Here is a 27890-nt window from a genome sequence, read left to right as displayed (position 1 = left end):
GTCTGTGGACAGTCTATACATGTGCACTCATTTTTACTGTGTGTGGATGACAGTTGCTCTATCACTTTTGTACCTTTAGACGAGGACTCCATAGTTTCCTGTGCATCTCTTTGTGTGGTTGTACAGGCTTAGCTGACTGAGTCATTATGGAATATAGCACTGATAAATCATTGAATCTATGAAGACCATGTCTTTCTGTGGATGAGGCCTTCTCCTAGGAAATTAAAACTCTGGAAGGTTCCCAAAGGGCCTTGGAAGTTTGAATAAGAAAAAAAGTTCAAGTTTAATTTTTCAAAGCTCTCTTTTTACATTTGTCTTTGTGACAATTGTTGCTAATTGGCGAGTCTAGAGGAGATGATAAAGGGAGATGGATAAGACCATTGTTAAGGGTTGCAGGCAGGTGAGTTCCATGCCTACTTCGCCACTGTTTTTTACTGAGGTCAATTCAGGTCAGATTGTAGTATCTGAGGCAACTGAAATATAAAGATGCAGCCGCGGCTGTCTGCAAGGGTGTGTGGTAACAGGAGTGGCACAGATACACTCACTTTGCCTGAACAAATATATAAGCCCTAGGTCTTTCATAGCACTCTGAGGGAGAGCTACAAGGAGCTGCATGCCCAATTGGCAGTGCCTGACTGCTAATGGTATAAACAGGGCTTTGAATCAAGCGACGGGGCCCGTTTGAGTCTACGTGTTATTATTTGTCATGTTGTTGTGACCTATGAAAAACAGTTTCTCAGGTCCTTTACATGCTACAACCTCCCCGGGCTCGGGCAATCCTCCCACCTCATCCTCCTTTCAGAGAAGCTGAGACTAAAGGCACACGCCACCACGCCCAGCTAATTTTTGTATTTTTTGTGGAGACGGGTTTTCACTATGTTGCCCAGGCTGGTCTCGAAATCCTGGGCTCAAGCAATCGGCCTGTCTCAGCCTCCCAAAGTGCTGGGATTATAGGCGTGAGCCACCACATCCAACCTTAAATGCTAGCTGTTAAATTGTCTTTCAGGGGAGGCCATTTCAAAATGAAATCTTGGCTCTGTTTTCAGTGATAATTTCATAGTTCTAAACCCCAATTAATTCTGAATTGGTCCAACTTAAGCATGTAGTTACATAGAGAAATGTGCCTATTTCTATCTCAGGCAAATGATGATTGTCCTATTGGTAACATGACTTCATTGTCATTTTTTTCCTCTGTAGACTACTGTGAAGAATCGTATTACTAATACGTGTGCAGGCCTCACTCCTTAATTTAACAAGCAATGTCGATACAATAATATTTTTTATTTGCACAGATATAAGACCTTATTATTATTATTATTATTATTTGAGACAGAGTCTCACTCTGTCGCCCCAGGCTGGAATGCAGTCGCGCAATCTTGGCTCACTTAAAGCTGCACCTCCCGAGTTCACACCATTCTCCTGCCTCAGCCTCCCGAGTAGCTGGGACTACAGGCGCCCGCCACCACGCCCAGCTAATTTTTTATATTTTTAGTAGATACTGGGTTTCACCGTGTTAGCCAGGATGGTCTCAATCTCCTGACCTCGTGAGCCACCCGCCTCAGCCTCCCAAAGTGCTGGGATTACAGGCGTGAGCCACCGTGCCCGGCCAAGACCTTTTTATTTTAAAACTGCAAATTCAACTCAAAGATTGCAAGATCAAATTTTGCATCTTGAAAAAAATACTACCATAAACAAAGCCCACATTATAATCAGAACCCTACTTTCTTTTCTCCATAAAGCAGCATAGAACAGTGGTCATTTATAGATACATGAATTCCAGGAAGCTAAACAAATAAGAATTTGTACTATAAGTAAAGTAGGTTATATAAATTTTAAATGAAGGAAGAAACACCAAATTGAGGACAAAAATGATCTTTTTCCTTCTTTGAATTGTACTCCTTCAAGTAATATAAAAAGACCTCCCAAAATCAAATATTAAAAAATAATTTGTTTAGGCCGGGCGCGGTGGCTCAAATCTGTAATCCCAGCACTTTGGGAGGCCAAGGCGGGAGGATCATGAGGTCAGGAAATCAAGACCATCCTGGCTAACACAGTGAAATCCCATCTCTACCAAAAATACAAAACATTGGTCCGGCGTGGTGGCGGGCGCCTGTAGTCCTAGCTACTCGAGAAGCTGAAGCAGGAGCATGGTGTGAACCCGGGAGGCAGAGCTTGCAGTGAGTTGAGATCGCGCCACTGCACTCCAGCCTGAGCGAGAGAGCGAGGCTCTGTTTCAAAATAATAATAATTTGTTTAAATGCGTGTACAAATAATTTTCCCCAGTAAAACACAGGGAAGATCAACCAATAAATAAATAAGCCCTCTTGTTTCAAACCTTGTTGCTGAAAATAATTCTAAGTGTATTAGTATTTACTACATTGGTGAGTGCTTGGGGATACCTTCCACTTCCATGATCTTTGCCCTGTATTGTATCTACGTGTAGATGGACGTGATTGTCAAAAATAGGTACTGACTTCAAGACACAGTGTACACTGAAGTTGTCTTTATTAGAAGTCTCAGCCGTGCCTCCCGTTCCGAGATGAATCTCAATTCACAAGTTCCACTACCACCATCACCATCACTGCCACCAGATAGAATAAGACTTCTAATAACTTGAAAGACAAGTCTACAAAGATCCTGTAATCGTTTTCACTGTATCACTTTTTCCTGGCTACTTGTATCCGATAAAAACCTCATTTTATTTTTAAGCTATTAAACATGCGGACAAAGGGAATCTTCGTTTTATGCAAAAACGCAACCATGCATGATAACTGCGCAAGTCTTTCTTGGAATGGTCTGTATTTGGGTGAAGTCATCCGACGTCATTACACTTCTTTATTTGGGGGTTGTCAACTCGTTTTCCAGGATTTAAAGACTATAACGATGGTAAAAGTCAGTTTCGCACCCTGTCAAAGGCTTGGCCCGTTGCCTTTTCCTTCCCGGCAATACTCGGTTCAATTAGGTCTTGTCCTCTCATTGTCTGTGAGGACTGAATTCCATCCCCGCTATTCAACACAGGCTCTTTGCTCGGGGAAAGTCAAACCATCCCTCAAAGGATCAAAGAGCTCAGCCATAGACAGAGCCGCCGGAGGAAAGCGGAGTCGCTGCGTCAGATGAAAGGGGCCCCTCAGCCTCACTCCTCACCGCAGCTCCTGGGATCTTAAAGACAGGGTCAGGAGGATCAGGAGGGACAAGAGGGATGGAAGCGAAAGGCTGGATCCTTAATCCAGGCTGGAGACAAAGGTGAGTAACTGCGCGTGGTGGACGGGGAGATGGGGAGTAGGAGGCTCCTGGCCCTCCAGCCGGGTGGTGTGACTTCAGAAGGACTCAGAAAACCGGCCAGGTCCCAGGAGGGGCGGGCGAACCGGCTCCTCTGGGAGGGCCGAGGCTGAGAACGCCCCCTCCAGGCCCCGCCCTCCCGCGCCCGGGCCGGGAACTCGAACTCGGGCGAGGGCCCAGGTCACGCGCCGAGGCGGCCCCGCTGCCTCCAGCTTCCCGGGGCTGGCGTCTCGGAGGAAGAGCGCGTGCCTCACGTCCTCCTCCCCGCCCCGCCCCCTGCGCACTGCGCACGCGCGGCCGCGCCCCGCCCTTTCTCGGCCCCGCGAGGGTGATGGGGTGAGGGCGGGGGAACCGAGGTGGCGAGGCCTCCAGAGATCCCAGACTGCGAGCACGCGAGCTGCTGCCGCCGTCACCCGCGCCGCGTCACGGCTCCTGGGCCCGCCCTCCACTGACCCCTCCCCTCTCTCCGTTTCCCCCTCCTCTCCCCCTCCTCCTCCGACCGAGCAGTGACTTAAGCAACGGAGCGCGGTGAAGCCCATTTTTCTCCTTCCTCGCAGTCGCGCCGGGGAGTTCGCGGCGCGCGGCCCCTGCCCTCCGGCCCGAGATGAATGCTGCGGCAGAAGCCGAGTTCAACATCCTCCTGGCCACAGACTCCTACAAGGTAAAGCTCGGGGCGGGGGCAGGTGACGAGGAGCGGGGCGCGCTGGAGGCGAGCGCGCGGCTCGGGGGCGGGGGCGGCTGGGACTGGGGCTAGGGTCGCGGCGCGGGGAGGCCCGGGGGAGGCGCGGGCGGCGGCGGCGGCTGGGGCAGGTGAGGAGGCGCCGCAGTGGGCAGAAGGTGGCTGGAGGAGGATGGAGGGCTGGGCGGTGGAGGCGGGGCCTGGGGACGCGCGGCGGCGGGGGCGCGGCGGGGGGCTGAGGCGGGCCCCAGCGGACTCCCGGGCTCCGGTGCTCGGGGCTTGGGCGTCGCCGGCGAGTGCACGCCCTCCCCTGAAGCGCGGCCTCTTGGCCTGGAGCTGGGACCAGTTAGGTAACGGCCCCGGGGACCCGCAGTGGAGAGTGAGCGGGGCTTTCCCCGCCGAGCCGGCCCGGCGCGCTCGCCCCTAGCTGGGCAGGTAAGTCTTCCAGGGGGCGAGGTGGGAGAAGTCCTGGCACGGGCGCCGGAGCAGCTGCGGTCCTCTGTCTGCTGCTCCGGCGCGGCGGACACTTGCCTGGCCCCAGTAGCCGTACTGGATTCCCCTATCCCACTCTGCCGGGTTCCGTTTCAAACTCCTTCGCACCTAGTGATTGCTCGTGCTCCTTATCCCTGGGTGTAGAGACCGACCTTCTCTTAACTGCTTTAGGGTCACTAGGATTTCTGTGAAAAGGAAAGTGAAACACGAGGATTTAAAGGAACTGTAGTTTTAACCCTAGAGAACTTGTGGAGAGGGAATGTCACAACGTTGCGTTCACATGCCCTTTGAACACTTTGCGTGGGTAGCTGCCACATTCAGTTGATAGGAAGCACGCGGTAGTAAAGGGAAGAGGTAAAGTAAATTTTAGTTGAGCAACATAGTGGTTTTGGAATACAGTGGTAAAACATAGTACTCTCATGTTTTTGTTTTGATTCTTTTTTTCCTTTGTTTTTAGCCCTCCTTTGATATTCCGAGAAAGTATTTTAGAGAATTCCATTTTACTTAAATTTTGTCTGTTTCTTTCCAATCAGCTTAAAATGGTGTTTATATATTTAGATTGTTGAAATCGAGCCAAGATCCATCAACAAGTTGTCTTTTAGATGCAAGTTTAAAGTATTGCAAAATCCGAACACTATCAAGTATGATCCTTGATAACATTGTCAAGTGTACGTGATAATACCCTAACTATGGTCCTTTACTTGGTCCTAAAACCTCCTGTTGTGTTCTCTTGGTTCAATCATAGTGTTTTCAAAATTTTAAATAGTGATTTTAGAATAGCCTCATTCGTAGTTTTGTAGAATTTTTTTCTTAACTAAATCTAAAATGTCAGATTTTTTTTTTACATGTTAGCCAAATGTAAAGGGAGGTTGATTAGTCTAAATTTTAAAAACAAAGAGGAGTGCAACTTCCTTTCGTTTGCAGTTCCTCTAACCATTATACATAAGGAATGTAAAATTACTTTAACATCAGTTTTCTGGGGTGCTTTTAGTTAGAATAGTGAATTACCTTAAAGGTTTCTCATCTAGTGAGCCATACTTAATTGCACTATTAGAATTTGCACCTATTTAGTAAAGTTTACTTTTGAAGTAAACTTTCAAGTTAGGCTGGTATGTTTTATCTCCTTTATAATATGAAACTTCAGAATATTTTCATCTTAGATTTTTCATTTTTTTCCCCAAAAGTCACCTCTAGGGGATTCAATCAAGTTGATAACGTTTTATACCAGTGGCTTACCGCAGTATGCTGAAATAGATTGTGTATTCCACAGTCACATTTAAGTCTTAAGTTTCATTTCCCTTATGTTTTTAGGGGTCCTTATAACCTGTTTTACATTTATGTCTTTTTATCTAGCCAAAAGAACAAAAATGATAATCTTGAGGTTAGGAATAATGAAACTTACTTAGAAATTACATGAGAATGTTACATATCCTTATCAATGCTTACAAACTATTGGCCAAAATTGGGAACTCTAGTAGTTTTAAATGTGTTGATGAAGAGAGTAAAATATTGTTGATTTCATCTAAAACTGAAGGAAGAATAATTGATTGCCTAAGCACTACAAAAGTTATTTTGCGAGTAGATGGTATGGTAGCCAAGCACATGACAATGGGAATTTTGTTTTGTCTTGTATCCTGTCAAGAGAGTCCAGAACAATTTGGACCAAAGGAGCATTTGAAGTATATACATTCACTTCTGTAACCTCATACTTTATTGTATATAGGAAGGAATTAAGGACACAGACAAATGTGGTTCCTCTGTTTTCATCCTGGTTCTTGTTAGAATTAAGAAGGGACACAGTTTAAACCGCATTACCCATTAGTTAGGAAATGTGCTGTCCTGTGTAGGTTGCTTCTCAAAGGGTCATCTGTAAGCTGGTTATCTAGAATTCAGCATAGTTTTAACCACTCATTTAATAAATATTGGTCACCTATTGGGTATTATAAAAGAAGACAAAGATAAGTAGTATTTTGAAATCCAGGATGGAGGGAAGTTGATTTCATAGAAATTTCAAAGAGATGTGCAATTTATATTTGGTGATTAGGAATTCAAGGCACCTTTTATTCAAAAAAAGAAAATTTTGCTTCCTCCAACGGCCAAATAACAAATTTTTGTCGCTTGTCCTTCACTGCTTCTGAACGGATGCTTCGGTATTGTCACAGTGGCTCCCGAGGCAACCTGAGCCTCATGAGTGGGGTACTGTTGCAGCTTGTACTCCAGAGACTATGCTTTCATAAAGATATATGTGACATTGTCCATTTATTTAATTTTTCCATTGTTTTATGTTATAAATTATAGGAAAAACTTGAGCAACATAAATAAAATATATATAAATGAATATACTTCATAGGGAGATTAATTTAGGTCATTAATAATTAAGCGGTGTTCTCATTGTGAGGTAATGAAATCTGGTTTAAAGGTGTGGCAAAAGAGATACAAGTCATTAGAAACTCAATGCAAGAGGTTTTAAGGGAAGAGGCAATATGATTATAGGTGGTTTTACAATTTCTCTCCTTCCCCAAATAATATAACCCAAAATCCTTAAGTCATATTTATGAGTGAGTATTGCTTCAAAGCCAAATAGCAGTGAATTATTTTTGGGGGCAACAGATTTCCAGGGCTTAAGAAATCTTAAATAATACTGAAAAGAAGACTGGGTTGCGGTTTTTGCTGTTTGTAGCACATTGGCTTTGAAGCAGCAGTAAGTCTTAGCCAGTGTTGGGCAGAGTGTATCCTCTTCTGATTGCCCTTAGATATTATATAGCTAACATAACTTGCCCTGTGACCTTGGGTATGTTATCCCATGTGATCTTACATATACAGCTCATTTTTTAAATGTTGGCTTGTGATTTTTTAGCAGTTAAAAGTATAACTGAAAAAGTAAGGTAGTAGTACTTGCATTTGATCATGTGATCCCATCGTGGGAGGAAAGATCTTCAAATCAACTCTAAGACATCAAATCAGCCCTGTGGAACATCTAGAGAAGCATCTAGAGAAAACTAGGCTTTCTTCCCCCAAAAGGATTCTGTTCAACTAAAATATATGTGTCATATCTCATACCTTTTTTTTTAAACTGTCATACTTGGAACAAGGATATTTAGCCTTGGGAATAGAATTTTTTGATACACCTGGTTGGCCAGCACTCCTTAATGGAAAAAGCTGTCTATTATTTGACTTAGGGCTAGACCCTTTTTGTTTTAGACATTAAAATAATACCAGTTATTGTTATTTAGTATGTAATAATTTTTAGAGGTTTATCCTTTCATGAAGTAAATTAATCACACAACTAGAGAGTTATGTTAAAATAACTACATTTTTCTGTGTGTGCCTGTTCTTTTTTTCTTTTTTTTTGAGATGGAGTCTCACTCTGTTGCCCAGGCTGGAGTGCAGTGGTGCAATCTCAGCTGACTACAACCTCCACCTCCCGAGTTCAAGCGATTCTCCTGCCTCAGCCTCCTGAGTAGCTGGGACTAAAAGCACGTGCCACCACACCTGGCTAGTTTTTTGTATTTTTAGTAGAGACAGGGTTTCACCATGTTAGCCAGGATGGTCTCAATCTCCCGACCTCATGATCCACCTGTCTTGGCCTCCCAAAGTGCTGGGATTACAGGCATGAGCCACCGTGTCCGGCCAGTTCTTTACCACATATGTATTGATGTTCAGGTGGTCTTTTAGCAGCAGGAGGGCCATGCCAGTTGAGGAAGCATTTTCACTGGTAAGGTTTGCTAGGATCTTATTAGGTATTTTGTTTTGTTTACATCTGCTGAATAATTTTGTATTTATTGCAGAACCATTTTCTTTAGTAATAGAAGTCAAGTCAGTGCTAAAAAGTTAACATGATTTAAGAGCTTTCTTTTTGTGTTTACTTTAGAATACTATGAAACTTTTTGTTGGTATTACTTAACATTTAAAATTCAGCACTTCATTTCCCTACCATTTGACAGCCTTCCCCATCTCCATAAATGGCACTATTATTAATGCAGTTGCTCAAACCAAAAATGTAGGATGTATTAATTCTTCCCCCTCATTATGTTCCACATCCAATTTACCAGCCTAGTTCCCCTTTACCTCCAAAAACACTGGGCGAATTCTCCTATCTAACCTAATAGCCCCTAACTCCTGCACTCTTTAGTCACCCTATAATCCATTCTTATCCACCCCACCACCAGGCTGATCCTTTTAAAAGGTGAATCATGTCATATTCACCCCAGCTTAAAGCATAATGGCTTTCCATTGCACTTGGCATAAAATCCAGGCTCCTTGGGGTAGCCTGTAAGCCTTATATGATCTCATTTCTGCCTACCTCTGACCTTATTGTGTACTTACTGTCCCCACCCTGCCACCATACTTTTGAGTACCTACCACACTGGCCTGCCTTCTGTTCTGTCCCTTATGCCAAAGCATTTCCTGTCCCCTTGTCATTTAGGTCTTGCTCATATGTCACCTTCTCAAAGAAGTCTTCTTGGTCCCCTCTAGCCCATCATTCTCTTACATTTTCATAGCATCTATCTTGATCTGAAATTACTTGGTTTATGTATTTTTTTTCTTCCTTCTTCAGCACTTATTAGTCCTGTGAAAATAGAGACCATGTCAGTCTGTTTTCTTTCTCATCCTCGGTGTCTGAAGTAGGTACAGAATATGTATTTGTGAATGAAGTATTTATAAAATAACAGTTGATTTGAATTTATGCTATATTATTCCATGTTCTGGTGAAGATTCAAAATGGCCTGTTTAGGAGAAAGTGAAATGAAGAGGACAGTAAACTAGCAAAACTAGAATCATTATAAATCCTTTTGAGTATATTGTTAGAAATATTTTCTTAAAAAGCTCTGCTTTAAAAACATTTTCCCATTAAACAACATGTACATATGCCTCTATAAGTAGACCTAAACATGCTCTGTATTCTTTTGTAAACTTGTTAAGTGTTAGTAGATGGTTAATAAATGGTGTTTCTTGGCTAATTATCTGCAAGTTTGCCTAGATAACTTAGATTCGTTGGCTATATTCTAAAACAATACTCTTAAGGTTCTCCAAAGATTTTTAGAGTTCATACTTTGTTTCTAATGAAGCAGTTTAGACAGTTTTGTATTTTAAATATTTGTTTTCAGAAAAGGCATTCTAAGTAAAGGTAGGTTTTAAAGTACTGTAATTAGAGAACATAGCGGAAGCTTTAAAATTGTAAATATTTAATTATTGTCCAGAATTGGAGCTGTATTTGTATAAAGGAAAATTTTTAGTATACTTTTAGACGGAGTTATGGAGCTAAATAGCTTAGAGACATTTCCATTTAGATTTGACTCTTCATTTTCTCAGAAAAAGAAAATAACTTGCCTTCTAGTAATTTTAAATCTGATATAGAATGCACCATTAAGTATCTGAACAGTAAGGGTCAAACTATTGAGAAATAAAACTATGAATCAGACTTAGAAACTTGTGCTATAAGATCCACACCTTTTTTCAAGTTTTACTTCATCATGTGTGCTTTTCTTCTACCTCACTACTTAGTCCCACTAAAGAAGTTGGAGTTATTTACATTGTAAACTGGATATTTTAATTTTTAGATACATCTTGGGTGTGTTTTTAGGTAGAGGTGTCTTTTTCTTCAGTTTCATAAGTAGTTGAAGTAGTGGTCATATTTATTACTACAGACTCATTCGTAAATATATTTGTTTTTGCATTTTAGTGAATTGACATAAATTTCATTGCTGTAGATTCTGTATTAGCTATCTTGCTTAGCTACTTCTTAAATTTTATTAAAGTGGGATCAGCCCCTGGATTCTAACCTTAATAAGCCCTGACATATACTTCTAGGTTTTGATGAGACTTCCCTGTACCTTTTAGTATATTGCTATCTATTATACCTGAGGAAAACAGAAAGCTCCTGGTCTCCTGCTTGACTTAAACTCTCAGATCACCTGTTACTATAAAGATTTACCTCCAAGGTTGTCTGTGTGCTGCATTAGGGGCTATTTTTGTAGAATTGCAAGTATGCTACCATTGGCAAGGAAACAGCACATTCATTCAGAAACATCAATGGGAATATATTCGTCTTAGGATTCTTGTACTAAGCTATGAAGATTCTTGAGGATAGAGCCAAGTTTTACTGAGATTGAGACTGTGTACCCAAAGACAGCATTGACTTTCCTAAACTTGAGATCAAAGCTAAACAGGAAAAATGGTTTATGTTCACAGTGATCACTCATGAAAAATGGTCTGCAAAAATTTATTCCACCATTGCCATGATTCACCCTATACCTTAAGGCACTATTATTCTTAGTCTTGAAATTGGGAAAATACACATTATTCTTCCACTTTATTTTTTATTGGTAAAATGTTTTAATATGGTTAAAACATGGAAATAAATTCAAAGTATAATGAACACTCACTTTTTGCTTTTTCTTAAAACAAAAGCAGATAAATTTTTTACGTAGTGGCTCTTACCCAAGTTCATGGAAAAGAATTTTGTGCTTAAGGAAGACCTCTTCATATTTTAAACTCACAAGGATTTGATGTTTCATTGTATAAGAATTTATTTTCCAATTAGGTGGGTGATTTGAGAAAAAGAGATTACAAAACAGGATTTTTTTTCCTTTGCTGCCGCTGCTGTTGCTGTCATCCAGGTTTTCATAGTGTCACTATATACAAGTAAGGTAGTCATGATAAGTCATTGACTTTTGGAACATATTGCATTGAGATATTAATAGTACCAAATTCTGCTGTCTTTCAGTTCATTCTTTTGCCCATTAGGCAGCTGCTTCTCTCTCTCTTCGCCTGAATGAAGGGACTATTCCCCAAAACCAAATGAAATACTTTTCCAACCTAGAGGCCTTGTAGTAGGTTTAATGTGCTTGTATGTAAGATTTAATGCTCTCCTGTGGTTTTAAGATACTGAACTATGAAAATATCTTAGTAAGATACTTATTTTTTGTTTGATATAGCCAGGGAAAGAAACTGGTTAATAGCAAACAAGAAGTATAGTTTCTCTGGTTTTGGAGTAACTTCAAGCCTTTTCTGTTGTGATTTATAGTCTGCTCATCGGTGTTTTCTAACAGAAGTGTTTTTCTTTACATAGGTTACTCACTATAAACAGTATCCACCCAACACAAGCAAAGTTTATTCCTACTTTGAATGCCGTGAAAAGAAGACAGAAAACTCCAAATTAAGGAAGGTGAAATACGAGGAAACAGTATTTTATGGGTTGCAGTACATTCTTAATAAGTACTTAAAAGGTACTACTTTTCCTAGTATATTTTAAACACTGCTTATTACTCTAACAAATCTGTTAATTTGGATGCATTAAATCTTATAATTTGGTGTGTTTGTGTTTGATGTTCTAAGTATGAGAAAAGTTTTCTGAAATAAAAGGTTTTTTGTTTTTTTGGAAACCGAGTTTTGCTCTTGTTGCCCAGGCTAGAGTGCAATGGCACAGTCTCAGCTCACTGCAACCTCCACCTTGTGGATTCAAGCAATTCTCCTGCCTCAGCCTCCCGAGTAGCTGGGATTACAGTCATGCCCCACCACACCCAGCTAATTTTGTATTTTTAGTAGAGATGGGGTTTCTCCATGTTGGTTAGGCTGGTCTTGATCTTCCGACCTCAGGTGATCCACCCGTCTCCACCTCCCAAAGTGCTGTGATTACAGGCGTGAGCCACCGTGCCTGGCCGAAATAAAAGTTTTGAAATGAGTTTAGAAAAGTCGGTAATTTTTGGAGGCTAATCTGGTTTCTTATACTTTAGTTATTAATTCAAAGTAAAGGATTTGTTACTGAACTGGAAACTCCTTTTGAATTATGGTAGCAATCATAATTAGAATGTTTTTATATTAGCCAGTTTCTTTTAAAAACCCATTTTTAAAAACTACCTGTGTCTCTGGACTTAGTTGTAAATGCATATTAAAACAAAAATCCCCCAAACAATTTCTGTGCTTTCTTATTTGAAAGGCCATTTCTAATCCATTTTTGTAATGGTGTTTCTAGGGGGAAAACAGTTCCCAAACACATTATACATGTTGGAAAAGTTTATCTCTAACCTTTTGAATTAAACATAATTTCAGAATTGAATACAGAGTAGGCTGAATTTTAGGCAAATAACTCTTTTCTATAATATTGACTCTTTTAAGATTAGGCAGTTCAGATAGTCTTATACTACTGAAAACCTAGCTAGATATCAGAAGTAATTATTAGTGGCAAGAATACCAAAGTTAATACAAAAGTTTTTTTGTTTTGTTTTAGACAGGGTCTCACTCAGTCACCCAGGCTGGAGTGCGGTGGCACAATCTTGGCTGTCTGCAGCCTCCATCTCCCAGGCTCCAGCGATCCTCCCTGCTCGGCCTCTCAAGTAACTGGGACCACAGGCTCACACCACCATGCCTGGCTACTTTTTGTATTTTTTGTAGAGACAGGGTTTCACCATGTGGGCCAGGCTCCTCTCAGACTTTTGAGTTCTCAAGTGATCTGCCTGCCTTGGCCTCCCAAAATGCTGGGATTACAGACATGAGCCACCATGCCTGGCCCCAAGATGTTTCAAATGAGTTTACTAGTTAACTTGTATTAAGTTACCAGAGACTGATAGCACACTTTAATTTAGCCATACAACTTAAGAACTTTGTAAAATATTATTATTAATTATAACTAAAATGTATTGATTACCTATTCTAGGCCAGCATTATTGTAAGTGGTTCATACGTCTTAACTCATTTTGTTCTCACAACCATCATATAAGTGGGTACTCGACTTTATCCTCATTTACGGATAAGAAAAGTTAATTAAAAGTGTGTTGTTTGTGGGGGCAAACATTTAGTAATCGTGGAAATTACTGGCTTATCAACCCTGAAGATGCCACATTCTTTACGAACGAAGTGAGAAGGTTCATTTGGATGTAAGAAGCTTTTGAGTCATCTCAGAGTTGAAAAGTACCAAAATTAATCGAGAGAAAAAATTAATATAATTTTTAAAAGCTATGCAAGTAATAGTGTTTTCTATTACACATCTGCTTTTACAATAAATTAACATTTATACTTTGAGTGATTAGAAGTACAAACTCCTTTTCTGACTCTGCTGTTGATTCTGGGTGAGTCATTTAACCTCTTAGTTATATTTTTAATCCATAGAATGGGTGAAATAGCCAAAGTTATTAATTCTATGACAGTTCAGCAACTCACAGAATGCACCTTTAGAAATGTAAACAGGACGTGTATATTCTTTTAGGTAAAGTAGTAACCAAAGAGAAAATCCAGGAAGCCAAAGAGGTCTACAAAGAACATTTCCAAGATGATGTCTTTAATGAAAAGGGATGGAACTACATTCTTGAGGTAAAAGATGGCTTCAATTTTTGGTCTGTTTTGGTTTTTCTTTTAGTTCAAAACTTCTTGCAAAAGAATTTGTTTCTGTTTTTTTTTTGTTTGTTTTTTTTTTTGTTTTTTTTTTTTTTTTTTGAGACAAAGTCTCACTCTGTCACCCAGGCTGGAGTGCAGTGTGGCACAGTCTTGGCTCACTGCAACCTCCGCTTCCTAGGTTCAAGCTATTCTGCTGCCGTAGCCTCATGAGTAGCTGGGACTACAGGCACACACCACCACACCTGGCTAATTTTTGTATTTTTAGTAGAGATGGGGTTTTACCATGTTGGCCAGGCTGGTCGCGAACTCCTGACTTCAAGTAATCTGCCCACCTTGGCCTCCCAAAGTGCTGGGATTACAGGTGTGAGCCACTATCCCCAGCCAGAATTGAATAGGAGATTAGAGTATCATTACAGTTCTTTTTTGTTTGTGATCTGAATATAATGACTATTTTAGACATCCTTTTGAAAAGTTAAGGTTGACATGTTATCCCTCTCCCCACATTCCCCATGTTACATCATTAGCATATAGAATCTACAGCAAGTCTAATTAATAAAAATGAATTATAACTTAAATAACATTTTTGAGAAAGAATTCATTCTTGAAAATACACTATAGGTAGGAAAGAGCATGGTTATTTGGCAGTTTCAAAATGTAGGTCTGTTTTCTTGACTGAAAATAGATGCTGTGAGTCTATCACTACACACAGTTCTGGGAAGTTTCTCACTGAATAGTGAGAATGGCTTGGTGCTGATCCACAAAGTTGATTTTTAGTAGTCTTGACTGTATTATATTTATATCTAGTATGTTTGAATTTATTGCTTAGATATCAAGGCACTCAAAGACATGGTAATATAATTATAAGAGTTGAATATCCCGTGGTGGTTTCCTTTTATTACAGTGATCAGTTGGGAATGGAATCTATTGGTGTATCTTGATGTTGAGTGTTACTTTAAGTCTCACAAATGAAAGTTTCTTACATTGAACAGACTGTCAAACATAGAATAATTAGAAATACTTTAACTTTCATGCCTATATGACAATACTGAGCTATACTATTTGGTACTTATGGGTCTTGAAAAAGCCAGGTAAGCACTCTGCGCTGCACTTTTCCCGAATCTTAAATAAGGTCAGTAGAATCTGTGAGCTATCACCTGCACTTGCTCCATTTCTCTTCTATGAGGTTTGTTGTAAGCATAAGTACAGTAATAAGTTTACGTGCTATGCTTATTACTATACTGTCCAGTGGCCAGGGCTGTAAGTCGTTTGATTATATGATCAGAAAATCTTGGGGAACTAAAGGTTCTCTAGAGATAATCTGGTCTAACCCCATTTTACAAACAGAATCTGAGACCTAGAGATGGCAAGTGACTTGCCCAAGGTCTCCCCAGTGCTTTTGAGTCCAAACTAGAACCTGTAGGGCAATGTTCTTTTTGCTATACACTGTGCCTCCAGTGCTTCTTTTAAACAGATTTTTCTTTTATTTAATTACCTTGTCCCAAATCACATAAATAAATTATCAGGATTTCTGAAGCAGCTTGCCTTCCTAGTGAATAGTTAGGTACAGCTTTTAGCTTTAAAAGGGAGGCACAGTGTCACATAACAAATAATCTTCAGCCTAATTTTTAATTTTGGAGGCAATTATTGCATTAAGAGGAAGTCAGTTAAGTCAGACTTGAGTGTTAATTGCCAAGATTCTGCGTTTGGTCTGTCTCATAGTTTCATATCCACCACCAGAATAAAGAGGGAACCTATTTTGTTTCTTCTGCAGGGATTTCCCTAGCTCTCCTCCTCTCTCGTTTTGTTTTCTTTTGTTCTTTAATAACCGTCCTTTATCTTTCAGTCTGCAGCCTTTATTTTGTGAAAATGACGAATTTAAAATAAAGATAGTGTTCTTGGAATACTTTTAGAATATGTTGGAATAAACGCATCCTTTTTCGTTTTCTGAAAGAGCAGGGAAAAAGCAACAGTTTTGTTTTGATCAGTTTGGAATTTTCTGTCACTTGTAGTGATAAATGTTCTTAGCAGAAGCACATGTCATCATTAAACTTAACAATATCAGTACCTATGTTAATAATTTTAACTAGTTTTTAGAAGGATAAGGACATTCTGACTAGATTATGGTAACATCTACAATTGCAATTTCAATGACAGTAAATTTAGATTCTATAAAATGTAAAGAACCTTTAGTAAAACAGCAGGTAATTGAGTGTCATCTGTTGAATAAATAAATTTATCATTTTCTCCTGCCAGAAATATGATGGGCATCTTCCAATAGAAGTAAAAGCTGTTCCTGAGGGCTCTGTCATTCCCAGAGGAAATGTTCTCTTCACGGTGGAAAACACAGATCCAGAGTGTTACTGGCTTACAAATTGGATTGAGGTAAATTGCTTTTTTGTTTTTTTAATTCTTATTTAACATTAATTGAATAAAGACCATTGAACTGAGATTACAGTTTAGAATTTGTTACTAATAAAGCTATATATATAATCTCCTATAATTTACTTAACCTTTCCAGGCTTCAATTTCCTCATCTATAAAATGACAGACTAATCTTTAAGGTTTCTTCTAGTAGAATAGAATGTTCTGAGATTTTGTTTAAATCAAATTATTGAGAGTGATTGTTTTCAAAACTTAGTTGGCTTAAAACTTATCCTTTCATCTAATTCATTGCCATTTTAAATGTGTATTATCTTAGAGCAAACTTATAACAGCATTTCTAGTAACTTACAACATTCAATGAATGATAAATGTTCAAGTTAGACTAAAGGAACTTTGTTCCAACTTTTAGTAACTACTTTCTTCATTTTTCTCGAATCAGTTTAGGTCCTGGGATCTACCATCTGTTACTTTTCAGTGTCTCATCTAAATATAAACAAGAGTTGCTATTCATATTGTTTAATTTCTCAGGAAGGGTACATTTTGGGCTTTGGGTTTATACTGCAAGCCTTTTTTTGTTTTTCTTGTATGTATACCTAAGTAGTCATATGTTTTCACATGGTCAGAGTTTTGATAATAATACTCTACTTGACTTCTGAACAGTTTAATCATAGATTTAATCTGTGAGAGGAAATATACCCTCGAAAGTAACTATAGAAATAACACCTTACTATCTGGTGGCATTTACTTAGTTCTTAGAACTGACTAATTAGTTTGTTGGTTAAAGTAATTTGCTATTTGCTATTATATTGTAAAATAGTACATTTGAGGCTCACTTAAAAAATTGAAAAAACATTGAAATATAAGAGGTCCAAGAATATGTTTGAAACACATTTTGCTAAGTTGACAGAAAATTAATAGACTTTTGATGGGCCATTAACTAATAATAGACTAAAAAAAAATAGGTACAGTTAAATAAAGGGTTTAAATAGTCTATACCATATACTAAAACTATTAGCTGTGAACCGTAAAAGAGAATATATTTTACTGGTTTCTGTAGAGCTGTAAATAGTGTTTGTACTGGCAAATATTTGATTTTGAGGGGATGGTGTTACAAAAACACAAGAGTAGAAGAGTTGTGCATGTCATCTAGGCTAGCCTTTTACCTTAAATGCCAAAGATCCCAACCGGGTAAACCTAACTTAGAAAATTTGTCATCTATGGATTAACCTTTTTCATATTGTTCTTTTTAGTTGTCTGACTGGGGATTTAGTCAGTAAGTACTCTTCCTTATGTCTAATTAAACTTTCCTAAAGCAGATATTTATGGAAGTAGAGAATTAGATATGATTTCACCTTGCTTCCTTGTACAGTTTTCTTTGGCCTTAAAAGTAAATTTTTTAAAATAAAATTTTTAAAACATTTAAATAAATTTTTAATAAAAAACTTATTTTGGGTGTATCCAACTAGGAAACCATAAAGTAAAAAAAAAAAAAATCAATTATTTTAAAGCAGTTTACCAAATATATAAATATTTTTAAAAGTTATTAAACATAAATCTAGTATGGGACTGTTCGATACTGTTTTTTTAGTAGTACATAGACCCTTGCTTTTTTTTGCTTATAACCTGAAACAATTTATATTGAGTTTACCTTTTTTATACTAATATATATTAAGTTATTTCCGTCCTAAATAGGCATTTATAGCTAAAGCATAAAAACTTATAGTCTGATACTGTCTATCCCTTATTGTAGTTTCTGACAGATCCTATTTTTTAAAATGTGTTTATTCTGCATATCAGATCTCCAGAATAGACTTCTTCATAGATATTTTGCATCTCTTGTGGGGACAGAGGAAATTCATCCTACTCTTATCAATCCCCAACCTTAAGTTTACCACCTTGTATTTGAAATCTGTTCCCATCCCCAACAAACTTGTTATTTTCAAATTTGAAAATATTCTTTAAACAGATCTTGATTTAAAACATTTTCAGTAATAGCATCAAATAGTATTTCTTTCAGTTTTCTTTCCCACTGTATTTTCAGTTATTAATAACTATTGATTGTTATTCACCTGTTAGTAGCACACAGAATTCTAAAATACTGAAATTGAGTTGCTTTATTTCAATATTGGTGCCAGAAGAAACCTTAGTCCTCTCACATTTCATAACAATTTTAAGAGCACCTAGGAGTTCTGCAGAGGTGTCTCAGGCTTACAAGGGGGCTGAGGAACCAGCATAGTGGGCTAAACTTATCCCTTTCTTCCACCAAAAAGCAAAACAAGACCTTTCTACTATTAAGAAGAAAAGGAAAGTTGATTTTAAAAACGATTATACTGACCAAATGTCATTTCACAGATGGGGAAATTGCGTCCTGAGAGATGGACTGGTGAACAGAGTAGGTGCAGTGCCCTTTCTGCTGTACCATCCCATTTCTCATTCTTTAAAGCCTTTATCCTGCATCCTGCATGGTAGCATTGTAATAACACTTCCGGAAGGAAATTTACAGGTTTACTTCCTTTAGTCTTAGTTTCAACTAATAATTTTGATTTGTGTGGGCAAATTGCTATTTTGGAAAAGTTTCCAACAAGGCCTACTTTATTAGACCTTGGATTAACCCAAACTAACTTGCCTTTTTTTCCCTTGCTTACACCTACAGTGATCTTTTTAAAAGGGGAGTGATTTTATTAAGAGTATAATTTAAGCTGATTTTGTTGGACTATGGAAAGGAAACGGTGATGTGAAGGATCACTGTGTCTCATAGTTATTTCTCTCCTTCCCTGGCATTTTTCGAGGGGTAAGGTCAATCTTCTACCTTTATAACTCAACTAGAGTTTTTCACATTATGTTTTATATCTTTCTCATACTCCTAGACAATATCAGTATTTGAGTTGAATTAAATGTAAGAGCTGATTGACTTAAATTCAACAAGTGAATATTGATTTAAGTACCAGCTGTGTACCCAAAAAAATGCTGGGCACAGAGGTTAGAGTAAGATGTCTCACTTAAAGGGCCTTTGAGGGAGAGGTGACGATTCATTCTGAACTAATCACTAATATCATTAAGAATTAGTGCAAGTTGGCAGCAGAAAATAGGTAATTCTGTCTAAAGGAATCATGAAATGGAAAATAAGCTTTTAATAAGGAGAAGGCACAGTGTTCTTAGGATGACAAATAGTCCTATGGGGACTGCAGCATAAAAGTGAAAAATGTAGAAGATAAACCTTTAGATGGTAAACAAGGCAAGATTCTGGAAGATTCTCAAATTCTGTATGAATCAGCTCCACCCCTGCCCCATGGACAGTAGATGACTGTTAAAGGCTTTTAAGGAAAGATGCAACCTAAAAAAAAAAAAAAAAAATTTATTTTAGAATGATAACCAGTGGCAATATGAGGAATAATTAGAGAGGCTAAAGATTAAAGGTACGATAATCATGGGCCTTGGCAGTGGAATTGAAAGAGTAATTTCAGAAGCAGAATGGTCAGATGTTGGAGGTGATTGGTTATAGAGTTTAAGAATTGTACCAATATTCTATTGTGTAACAAACTACCCCAAAACTTAATGGCTTAAAACAACTGTTATTTCTCCTGATTCTGTGGTTGACTGGATGATCGTCTGTTGGTCTTGCTTAGACATACGCATGTGCATTTAGCTAAGGGTTCAGCCAGGGCTGGACAGTCTAATGGCCTCATTCCCGTGTCTGGGGCCTCAGCTCAGATAGCTGGGACTACCAGGTCTCACTCCGTAAGAGGCTTCTTCAGAGCATGGTAGTCTTGGGGTTCGAAGAGAATGAGAGTAGAAGCTGCAAAACATCTTGAAACTGGGGCTTGGGAGTCACACATGACTTTCTCCACATTCTGTTTGTCAAAAGCCAGTCATAAGGGCAGCACAGAATGAAGAGATAAGAAAGTAGATTCCATCTCTTGATGAGAAGAGCTGCAAAGGCCATATTTAATCAGTCACAGGAGTCTAATGCTACAGGGTTTTTTAAAAAGGTGACTAGATTGGCAAGTTCAAGGTTAATCTTTTTGTTTTATTTATGTATCACTTAGCTGGTATTCAGTAAAAGCTTGCTTTGTAAAATTTAGTTAATAAATATCTTTTTGGTTCAGCACAGACATCTTAGCAGCTCTTTTTCAAACAGATTTGAAGCTGCTTCTAATGGCATACTATCTGGTTTATAAAATGAAAATAGAAAATTATGATCTTAGAATGAAGAAGTGAATTTCTAACCCATGATAATTATTATGGTTGCTGCGATTAGACAGACTTTTCTGTGGAGCTTCCTGACAACCAAGAAAAAAGGGGAAATCAAGGAACTGTTCTCATCAGAAAGTAGGAACCCAACAATTCTTTCAGTTTTCTCTTTTGGGAACTTAATAGTCACTGAATTACAAAGTAGACAGTGACCTTGATTATACAACATAAGCAGAAGTGTTTCCTGTAACTTACATAAGTATTTTATCAAATACTTATATATTTGATAAAAGCTAAGCACATAACCATAACTCAGTAAATAGAATTTTCTAGTAGTAAGCTAAAGTGCCTCAAGTATATAATTTAGTTGTCATATTGAATCCAAGGGAAAATTAGATCTGAGACTACATTGAGGAGTAAATGAACAACTGCTTTAGACCAATACTAATCAAAATGCAGTCCACGGACCAGTGCTGGTCCATGCCCTGTTTGATCCAAGTCCGCATTAAGTACAGAAATGAAGAGTAAGCATTTAGAAACTTGGGGCAATTTGACATTGCCTCAACATCCAAGTACTTTATAAACTGTTGATCCATGACAGAATGAAACTTGTAAAAAATTTTTCCTTTTATCACATAGCCTTTCAAAATATTATTTGCTTCTTTGGAGCTTTGTATAGAAACTTGGTAATGTGAAGTTCTCTGCTATGTGGGCCTGGTGTGCTTATCCTCTTTGTTGCTGATTTGAGAGCTGAGCTATGTACTATATCTGGAGTGCACACGGCAGGCATCCTACTGTGCAGTTGTGTGTCTAGTTAATAATATGGAAGTTCAGGACATACCTCCAAAAAAAAAAAAAAAACTAGGATTTTCCTCAGAAAGAATGCAGTATTTTATGTCTTAATATTTGTGATTAATTTTGTTACTACAGACTATTCTTGTTCAGTCCTGGTATCCAATCACAGTGGCCACAAATTCTAGAGAGCAGAAGAAAATATTGGCCAAATATTTGTTAGAAACTTCTGGTAACTTAGATGGTCTGGAATACAAGTTACATGATTTTGGCTACAGAGGAGTCTCTTCCCAAGAGGTAAGTAACTGAAACCAACCTCATTTAATGTAGTGTGGATTGTTGATTAGAGTACCACTATAAACTTTTGGGGATGTTACTGAGATTGATCTTGGTTCTAAGTAGGCCACATTTTGAAATTCCAAAGATTCAACCAACAGATACGTATTTAGTACCTACTACTATGTTCAGGGTACATGGGATATGTCCTTCAACAGATGTCCCTGTCCTTTATATATTAGATGGATGGACAGATGGATAGACAGAAACAGATATAATAAATATATCAGGTGTGAAATAATGCCATAAAGAAGCTCAAGGCAGGGTAAGGGAAGAGAGAGTGATAAAAAGTGGGGGTGGGACACTGTTAACTAGGTCTCTTTGAGGAGATAATAGTTGATTTCTTAAATATTTAGGAAAAACTGAATCTTTGTCATTAGGAACTGTTATCGCTGATAAATACTTTCCTAAGAATAAAGACAATTCTCATGGGAGCTATGCTATATACCTTAAATGTGGTTGACTGCATCCTGGTCTTATTATTAATGTGGGTTTTTCTTTTTCTTTTTTGGATTTTGGTTTATGATTGATTTTCCAGACTGCTGGCATAGGAGCATCTGCTCATTTGGTTAACTTCAAAGGAACAGATACAGTAGCAGGAATTGCTCTAATTAAAAAATATTATGGAACGAAAGATCCTGTTCCAGGCTATTCTGTTCCAGCAGCAGAACACAGGTAAAAAATTCTGTTTGTTTTCTAAAACTACTAAATGTTTTCACTCGTGTGTGTGTAACTCAGTGACATTTTACTTAACTGCAGAGCCAGGTACCTACAATAAATCTTCATGAACTTGAGCAACCTAAATTCAGTATTTATACAGAAGTGTAAACATTAGTCTTAGAGAGGTAGAGAAATTTTATCCATCCTAGAAGAAACAGTATAAGAGCTTTTTTCCAACACTTATATTGCCATAGAAGTTTTAAGGAATTTTTTTTTCAATGACTGTATTGTCATATGTAGATAGATTTTATTCATTAAATTTAGAAGCACTCACTGTAAGTACCAGCCACTTTTTGCCTTTTCCCTGTCCTCCTACATGACCTTATCTATATTTGCCCTAGAAATTATCATCTGTACAGTATCTTCAGTTGCAGATGAGAAGCAGGACCTATTGAGGAAAGAAAGGGTGTTCAGATTCTTTTTATGCTTCCTTGTTTGCTCTCACTAAACCATCTCCAGTTACCCAAGAAAAAAATTATAATCTAAACTGCGGCCGCTCTGGTCCTAGAGCTAACTTTGTTAAAAGTAAATCAGGTTTTTAAAATGTTTGTCAAACCTTATCACTGGTTTTTATAACAAAATTATTTACTATAATCATTAGGGAATATTTAAGTTCTGCTAATACTTAAAATTGCAGAGTGCTAAAACCAACAGTGAGTTTAGAATCAGGCTAAGCTTTATTGGTACTACTATTTGAGGCATATTAGTTGGCTGGTGGTCATGCAAGGCAGTCTACTGGATGCAACAAGGGATAGAAGGATATTTTTTAAAAACTGACCCTATCCTCAGGATGAGAATAATACACTAGTAATAGTCTGCTTGGTTGGTTAACTCCTTGGAAGAAGGTACAATTAAACTGCTTTAGTGTTGCAAGGGAAGGAGAGGAAGAATCATATTCCTATAGGAAAGGAAGGATCATATTTCACTAGCAGGATCAAGAAAGCTTTTATAGAAATATGCAAAATCTTCACTTCTTGAAGGATTGGTAAAATTTAATAGCCAACATTGGGCACTTACTCATTCTCTGAGTAAATATTTATTGCATGCTTATCTTGTGTCAAGCATTGTGGTGAAAGGGCAAGAATAGGGAGAGAGTGAATGTGTTGAGAGAATAAGGGCTGAAACACAGATTTTGTCGGGAGCATAGGGGAGACCGAGAAGACAGATTCAGGTTAGAAAGGGCCCTCATATTTTGGCATGGAATGTTAACTATGTGCACGTCGTGCTAGGTTATTTTAAATTAGGCATTTTCAAATGGAAGCAGACACTGATATTTTTGAGCAAAGACGTGATGTTATGAGATAAATATCTTAGGGACTTTTTTATAGCAGGATATCTATCCTATGGATTGAAAAAAGGAAAAACCAGAAGGTAGTCTTTATAGGAAGCTATTCCAACAGTCTTAAGGTGATGAAGCCCAGACTAAGGTACTAAATAAATGGAAAGAAATAGGTAAAGATGAGCAATGGCTTGGGAGATAAAATTGCTCAAAGTTGGTGATTTAGTTGGTGATTTGAGTTGGGACTCAGTAGAAAATAGATTCAGCCGATGTTTATGAGCATTGTATTAGTAAGGCCTTGTTGAACCTTTTACAAACAACTTTCAAGACTAGGAAACTGGGAAAATAAGAGTGTCAAAAAGTTTTAAGAGTTATTTTTTGTTTGACCTTAGATGTATATACATCTTTTAAAACTCTAATGTAGTACGCACATATTAGACTCTCCACTGATGGTTATTTCAAAGTAGTAACATCATGATAAGGAGAACAAAGATAATATCTTCTTTAGGGCTATCTTCTTCAGGACTTTCTTGTCAAAATGAAAAGGATACTGTATGTGGGCATGGGATAAAAATCCATTTTATTTTTATGGTCTCATATTCATTGCATTTGTAAAATTTGACTCCTTTATATATACAAATGCTTCACATGTTCTTAATAGAATGTCTTTTAAACAACAGCATAGTATAGCAAAAAGAGGACTGGACTGAAAGTTGGGAAATCTGGGTTACCTTCCGGCTGACATAGTGGGTGGCCTTGGGCAAGTCACTTATCTCTCTCAAGTCACTTATCTCTCTGTTCTTCATTTCCTCCATCCAACCAAAGGAGGAGCTGAAGTTTTACATCTCCAACATGACAAGGTCGTTGATGATAAATGAGCTAACATCTAAAATAACTTTAAAATAGAGAACTCTGTACATTTAGAGGTTTACCATTATCATATGTATCTTAATAGACGAGTCTGCACCTAGAAATACTTAATTACAGAAGCTTTTTTTCTCAAACTTTGGAAAGTTATCAAATTTAATTTGGTGCTTGAAATTAGGATTTATGGCATTGGTAGAATTCATTGATGATTATTTATGATCTTCATATATCAAATACTGTACTAGACTAATAGAGGTTATGATTGGACTAGACAGAGGGTGCCAGAGCAAGTGTCTGTGGGACGCTGAGATGAAGATATTCAACTTTCCATCTAACAAAGTAGATCCAAAGCCCGGAAGAAAAACAGAGGCTAAGATACACATACTGGAAACTCTCATGCAGGGACTTTTTTTTTTTTTTTTTAAGCTTTTGAGTGTTTCACACAAGATGTTACAGAAGACAAGTGCCTAAGTTAGAACCATGAGAAATACTGCCATTTGACATGTTAGATTGAAGAAGGAGAGCACAGCATCTGGGGAAGACTGAAAAGGGAACCATAGAAATGGGGGGAAAAAAGGTGAAACATGGGAGATGTCATTGAAGTCAAGAGAAAGAAAGCATCAGGAAAATTGCTAGACATGATACAACTAGATTGTTAGATGACTTGTTGATACAACATTATAAGCAATGACCCCTTAACTGTAGGAGTTACTTCATACATTGTAAAGTTCTCCAGTATTGGTATTCACTGATCTTAATTCTCTCCTTTTTAAAGAGGAAGGTTGCAGATCTGAATATGAAGAGGAGCTTCTCTTCAGTCATATCTTAATTTTCATTTAGCCTACAGATGCATGAAGTAGACAATCGACATAGCTACTGGCAGCCTCTGTAGCTGTTAAGAAGAGTGTTCACTAATGAGTTTTATATAAACAGGTTCTCTCTCAATTTTGGATTCTGGGTAGTAGTCTTTACAATCTTGAAATGTACATGCTGCACTACCCCAGGTGTACCATTGACAGTATGGGAAAAGGTTATAACTCTAGTCCTTTAAAAAGAAAAACACACACGTTGTATAAAGTGATAATTTCAGACATAAAGTCTGACTCTTCAAACAGTTATAAGTTAAACTTATACCTAGTTGGGCTTTATAATAAATGAATGTGCTATCTTTTTATTATTTCCTGAGGAGAACAGATTAGAGACAGACTAGAAAATTAGGGAGAATGACCAATTGCTTGGCATAATGCAATGGTAATTTTCAAAATTATTAAGTTGTTTGAGATCTTTTAAAATTATTTACATTATATATTAACAAATATTTATACAGGTTGAGCATCCCGAATCCAAAATGCTCCAAAATCTGAAACTTTTTGCTCAAAGGAAATGCTCATTGGAGCATTTCAGATTTCAGAACTGGGGATGCTTACCTGATAAGTATAATGTACATATTCCAAAATCTGAAAAAATTTGAAATTCAGAATACTTCCGGTCCAAGCATTTCAAATAAGTGAAACCCAATCTATGATTACATATTAAATATGAATCTATCCTGTAAAAAGAACTGAAATTAAGGACATTGCAAAAATCACTATAACCATTCTTATCCAGTAGAAACTCTCATACTTTATTTTCCATCTTAATTATGTTTGGCTTAAACTAAGTATTTGAATTCTTATTCCCTGGGCATATATTAATTCATAGTAGATAATCTACAAACAAAATGTATGACTTCCTATTACTAGCCATTTGAAGATATAACAGTTGGTAGTTGACTATATGTATGTATAGTATAGTATAAATAATTGCCTCTAAGTATAAGATTTTGAAAGGTAAAAAAAAAAAAAAAAAGTATGTCTGTACTATTATTGGTATATAGTTTCACAAATTCACAGAAGGGAGCCAGGTGCTCTCATTGCCTAACAAAATAATGGGAGTATGTAGTCATTCTGACATCTTGACATATAGTATAAAGGGCACTCAGCAAGTGCGTTTTAGTTAGACTGATTTTAAATGAGTAGATTCAGGAGTACAAAACACACACACACACAGATAATTGGTTGAAAATAAGAGGTTAGAAACTTAACTGTTGAAGAGGAGTAAGGCTACTTAATAGTGTTAAAAACTAACTGGGTAAGGTGTGGTTGACCCAGATATTCATTTGCCTTACAATGTGTATTCGTTAAACTAAGTCACTCACCTCTGTGATGTTGATGGTTTGGTATAGCACACATGAGATGTGGTTAAAGGTGATTCAGGGATAGATCATGTGTCTGCCTAAGTAAATCTGTATTTTCATTTTGTTTTCTAGTACCATAACAGCTTGGGGGAAAGACCATGAAAAAGATGCTTTTGAACATATTGTAACACAGTTTTCGTCAGTGCCTGTATCTGTGGTCAGCGATAGCTATGACATTTATAATGCGTGTGAGAAAATATGGGGTGAGGATCTAAGACATTTAATTGTATCGAGAAGTACAGAGGCACCACTAATAATCAGACCTGATTCTGGAAACCCTCTTGACACTGTGTTAAAGGTAAATTTTCATATGTAACTTGATTATTAGAATGCCTGTGTAGCCCAGTTGCATCAACACTACTTTTCATTTACACACAATTTCAGAGCTGTCTGGACCGTCCCCTTTGTTTTAGAGTTGCAGCCCAGACAGAGTAATAAATTTGCCTGAGGTCACACAGTAATAGCACAGAAGGATACCAAGAGTTACGGATTATTTTACTGTCAGTTAGACAGTTGAATAGATATTTTCTTTTCTGCTTACCTGCAAACTTAACAGCATTGCCATTTTAATTAATCCTATGATTTGGGCACCAAACTTATTTGCAGTTTCTTTCTTTTTCAGCATAAGTCACTTCTAGACCATTGAAGTTGTTAGCACAGAAGAAATAGGAACAGGGTGATGTGGAATAAAAATAATTCAAAAATACTCAAGTGGAGGTTCATTAGAAATACTGTTGATTCATAATGTAGCAATGTTGCTTTTTGTTGTTAATGTTCAAGGACTTGGTTTATCTTCTTCAAAAAGTAATAATAGCAGACTTATTTGATGCCTACTACTAGAAAAATATTTTAGGTGCTTTATATAAGATGTTTCATTTAATCTCTACAAAAAAACACAATGATAAATATTACTGTCTCTGTTATAGAAGAAAAAACAGAGGCTTAGAAAGGTTAAAGTAACTTGCTCAAGGTCACACAACATGGAAGATAAGGAGCCAGATATCCAGTGTAGGTCTTTCGGCTGCAGCCTTGCTACTTGACCACACTGTTTGATACTTAATGATAGAGTACTTACCCCTTAAGAAAGGGAGACACTTTCTTACTCTATTAAATGATAGGCCAATCTGAAGGTCTTGTCTTAGCCTGCAATATTTGGTTTTAGCAAACTTGACAGGTTTCATATTTTTACTGTTACCCCATAAAAATTCTACACAGCTAGTTATGAGAAACTGATTTCATCAATATGGAATTTTCTCATTGTTAGAATCTTTAATCAGTTTATTTAGGAAAAGGAAATGATTGTT

General features: G+C 37.7%; 1 protein-coding gene across 1 annotated transcript in view; it reads left to right on the top strand.

Moving 5' to 3' along the window:
• The first annotated feature begins 3784 nt into the window (after positions 1 to 3784).
• The window catches only part of NAMPT (nicotinamide phosphoribosyltransferase), a 37203-nt gene continuing 13097 nt past the window's right edge, over positions 3785 to 27890 (top strand). The window contains exons 1-7 of the mRNA XM_015134665.3: positions 3785 to 3940; positions 11523 to 11679; positions 13656 to 13759; positions 16037 to 16165; positions 21287 to 21445; positions 22023 to 22159; positions 26659 to 26884. Of these exons, the coding sequence (XP_014990151.1) occupies positions 3884 to 3940; positions 11523 to 11679; positions 13656 to 13759; positions 16037 to 16165; positions 21287 to 21445; positions 22023 to 22159; positions 26659 to 26884 (969 nt within the window). The 5' untranslated portion in view covers positions 3785 to 3883. The remainder of the gene's footprint in view (positions 3941 to 11522; positions 11680 to 13655; positions 13760 to 16036; positions 16166 to 21286; positions 21446 to 22022; positions 22160 to 26658; positions 26885 to 27890) is intronic.

This window comes from Macaca mulatta, chromosome 3 (genome assembly GCF_049350105.2).
Source record: "Macaca mulatta isolate MMU2019108-1 chromosome 3, T2T-MMU8v2.0, whole genome shotgun sequence".
NCBI lineage: Eukaryota > Metazoa > Chordata > Mammalia > Primates > Cercopithecidae > Macaca > Macaca mulatta.
This window is presented reverse-complemented; position numbering and strand designations above follow the sequence as displayed.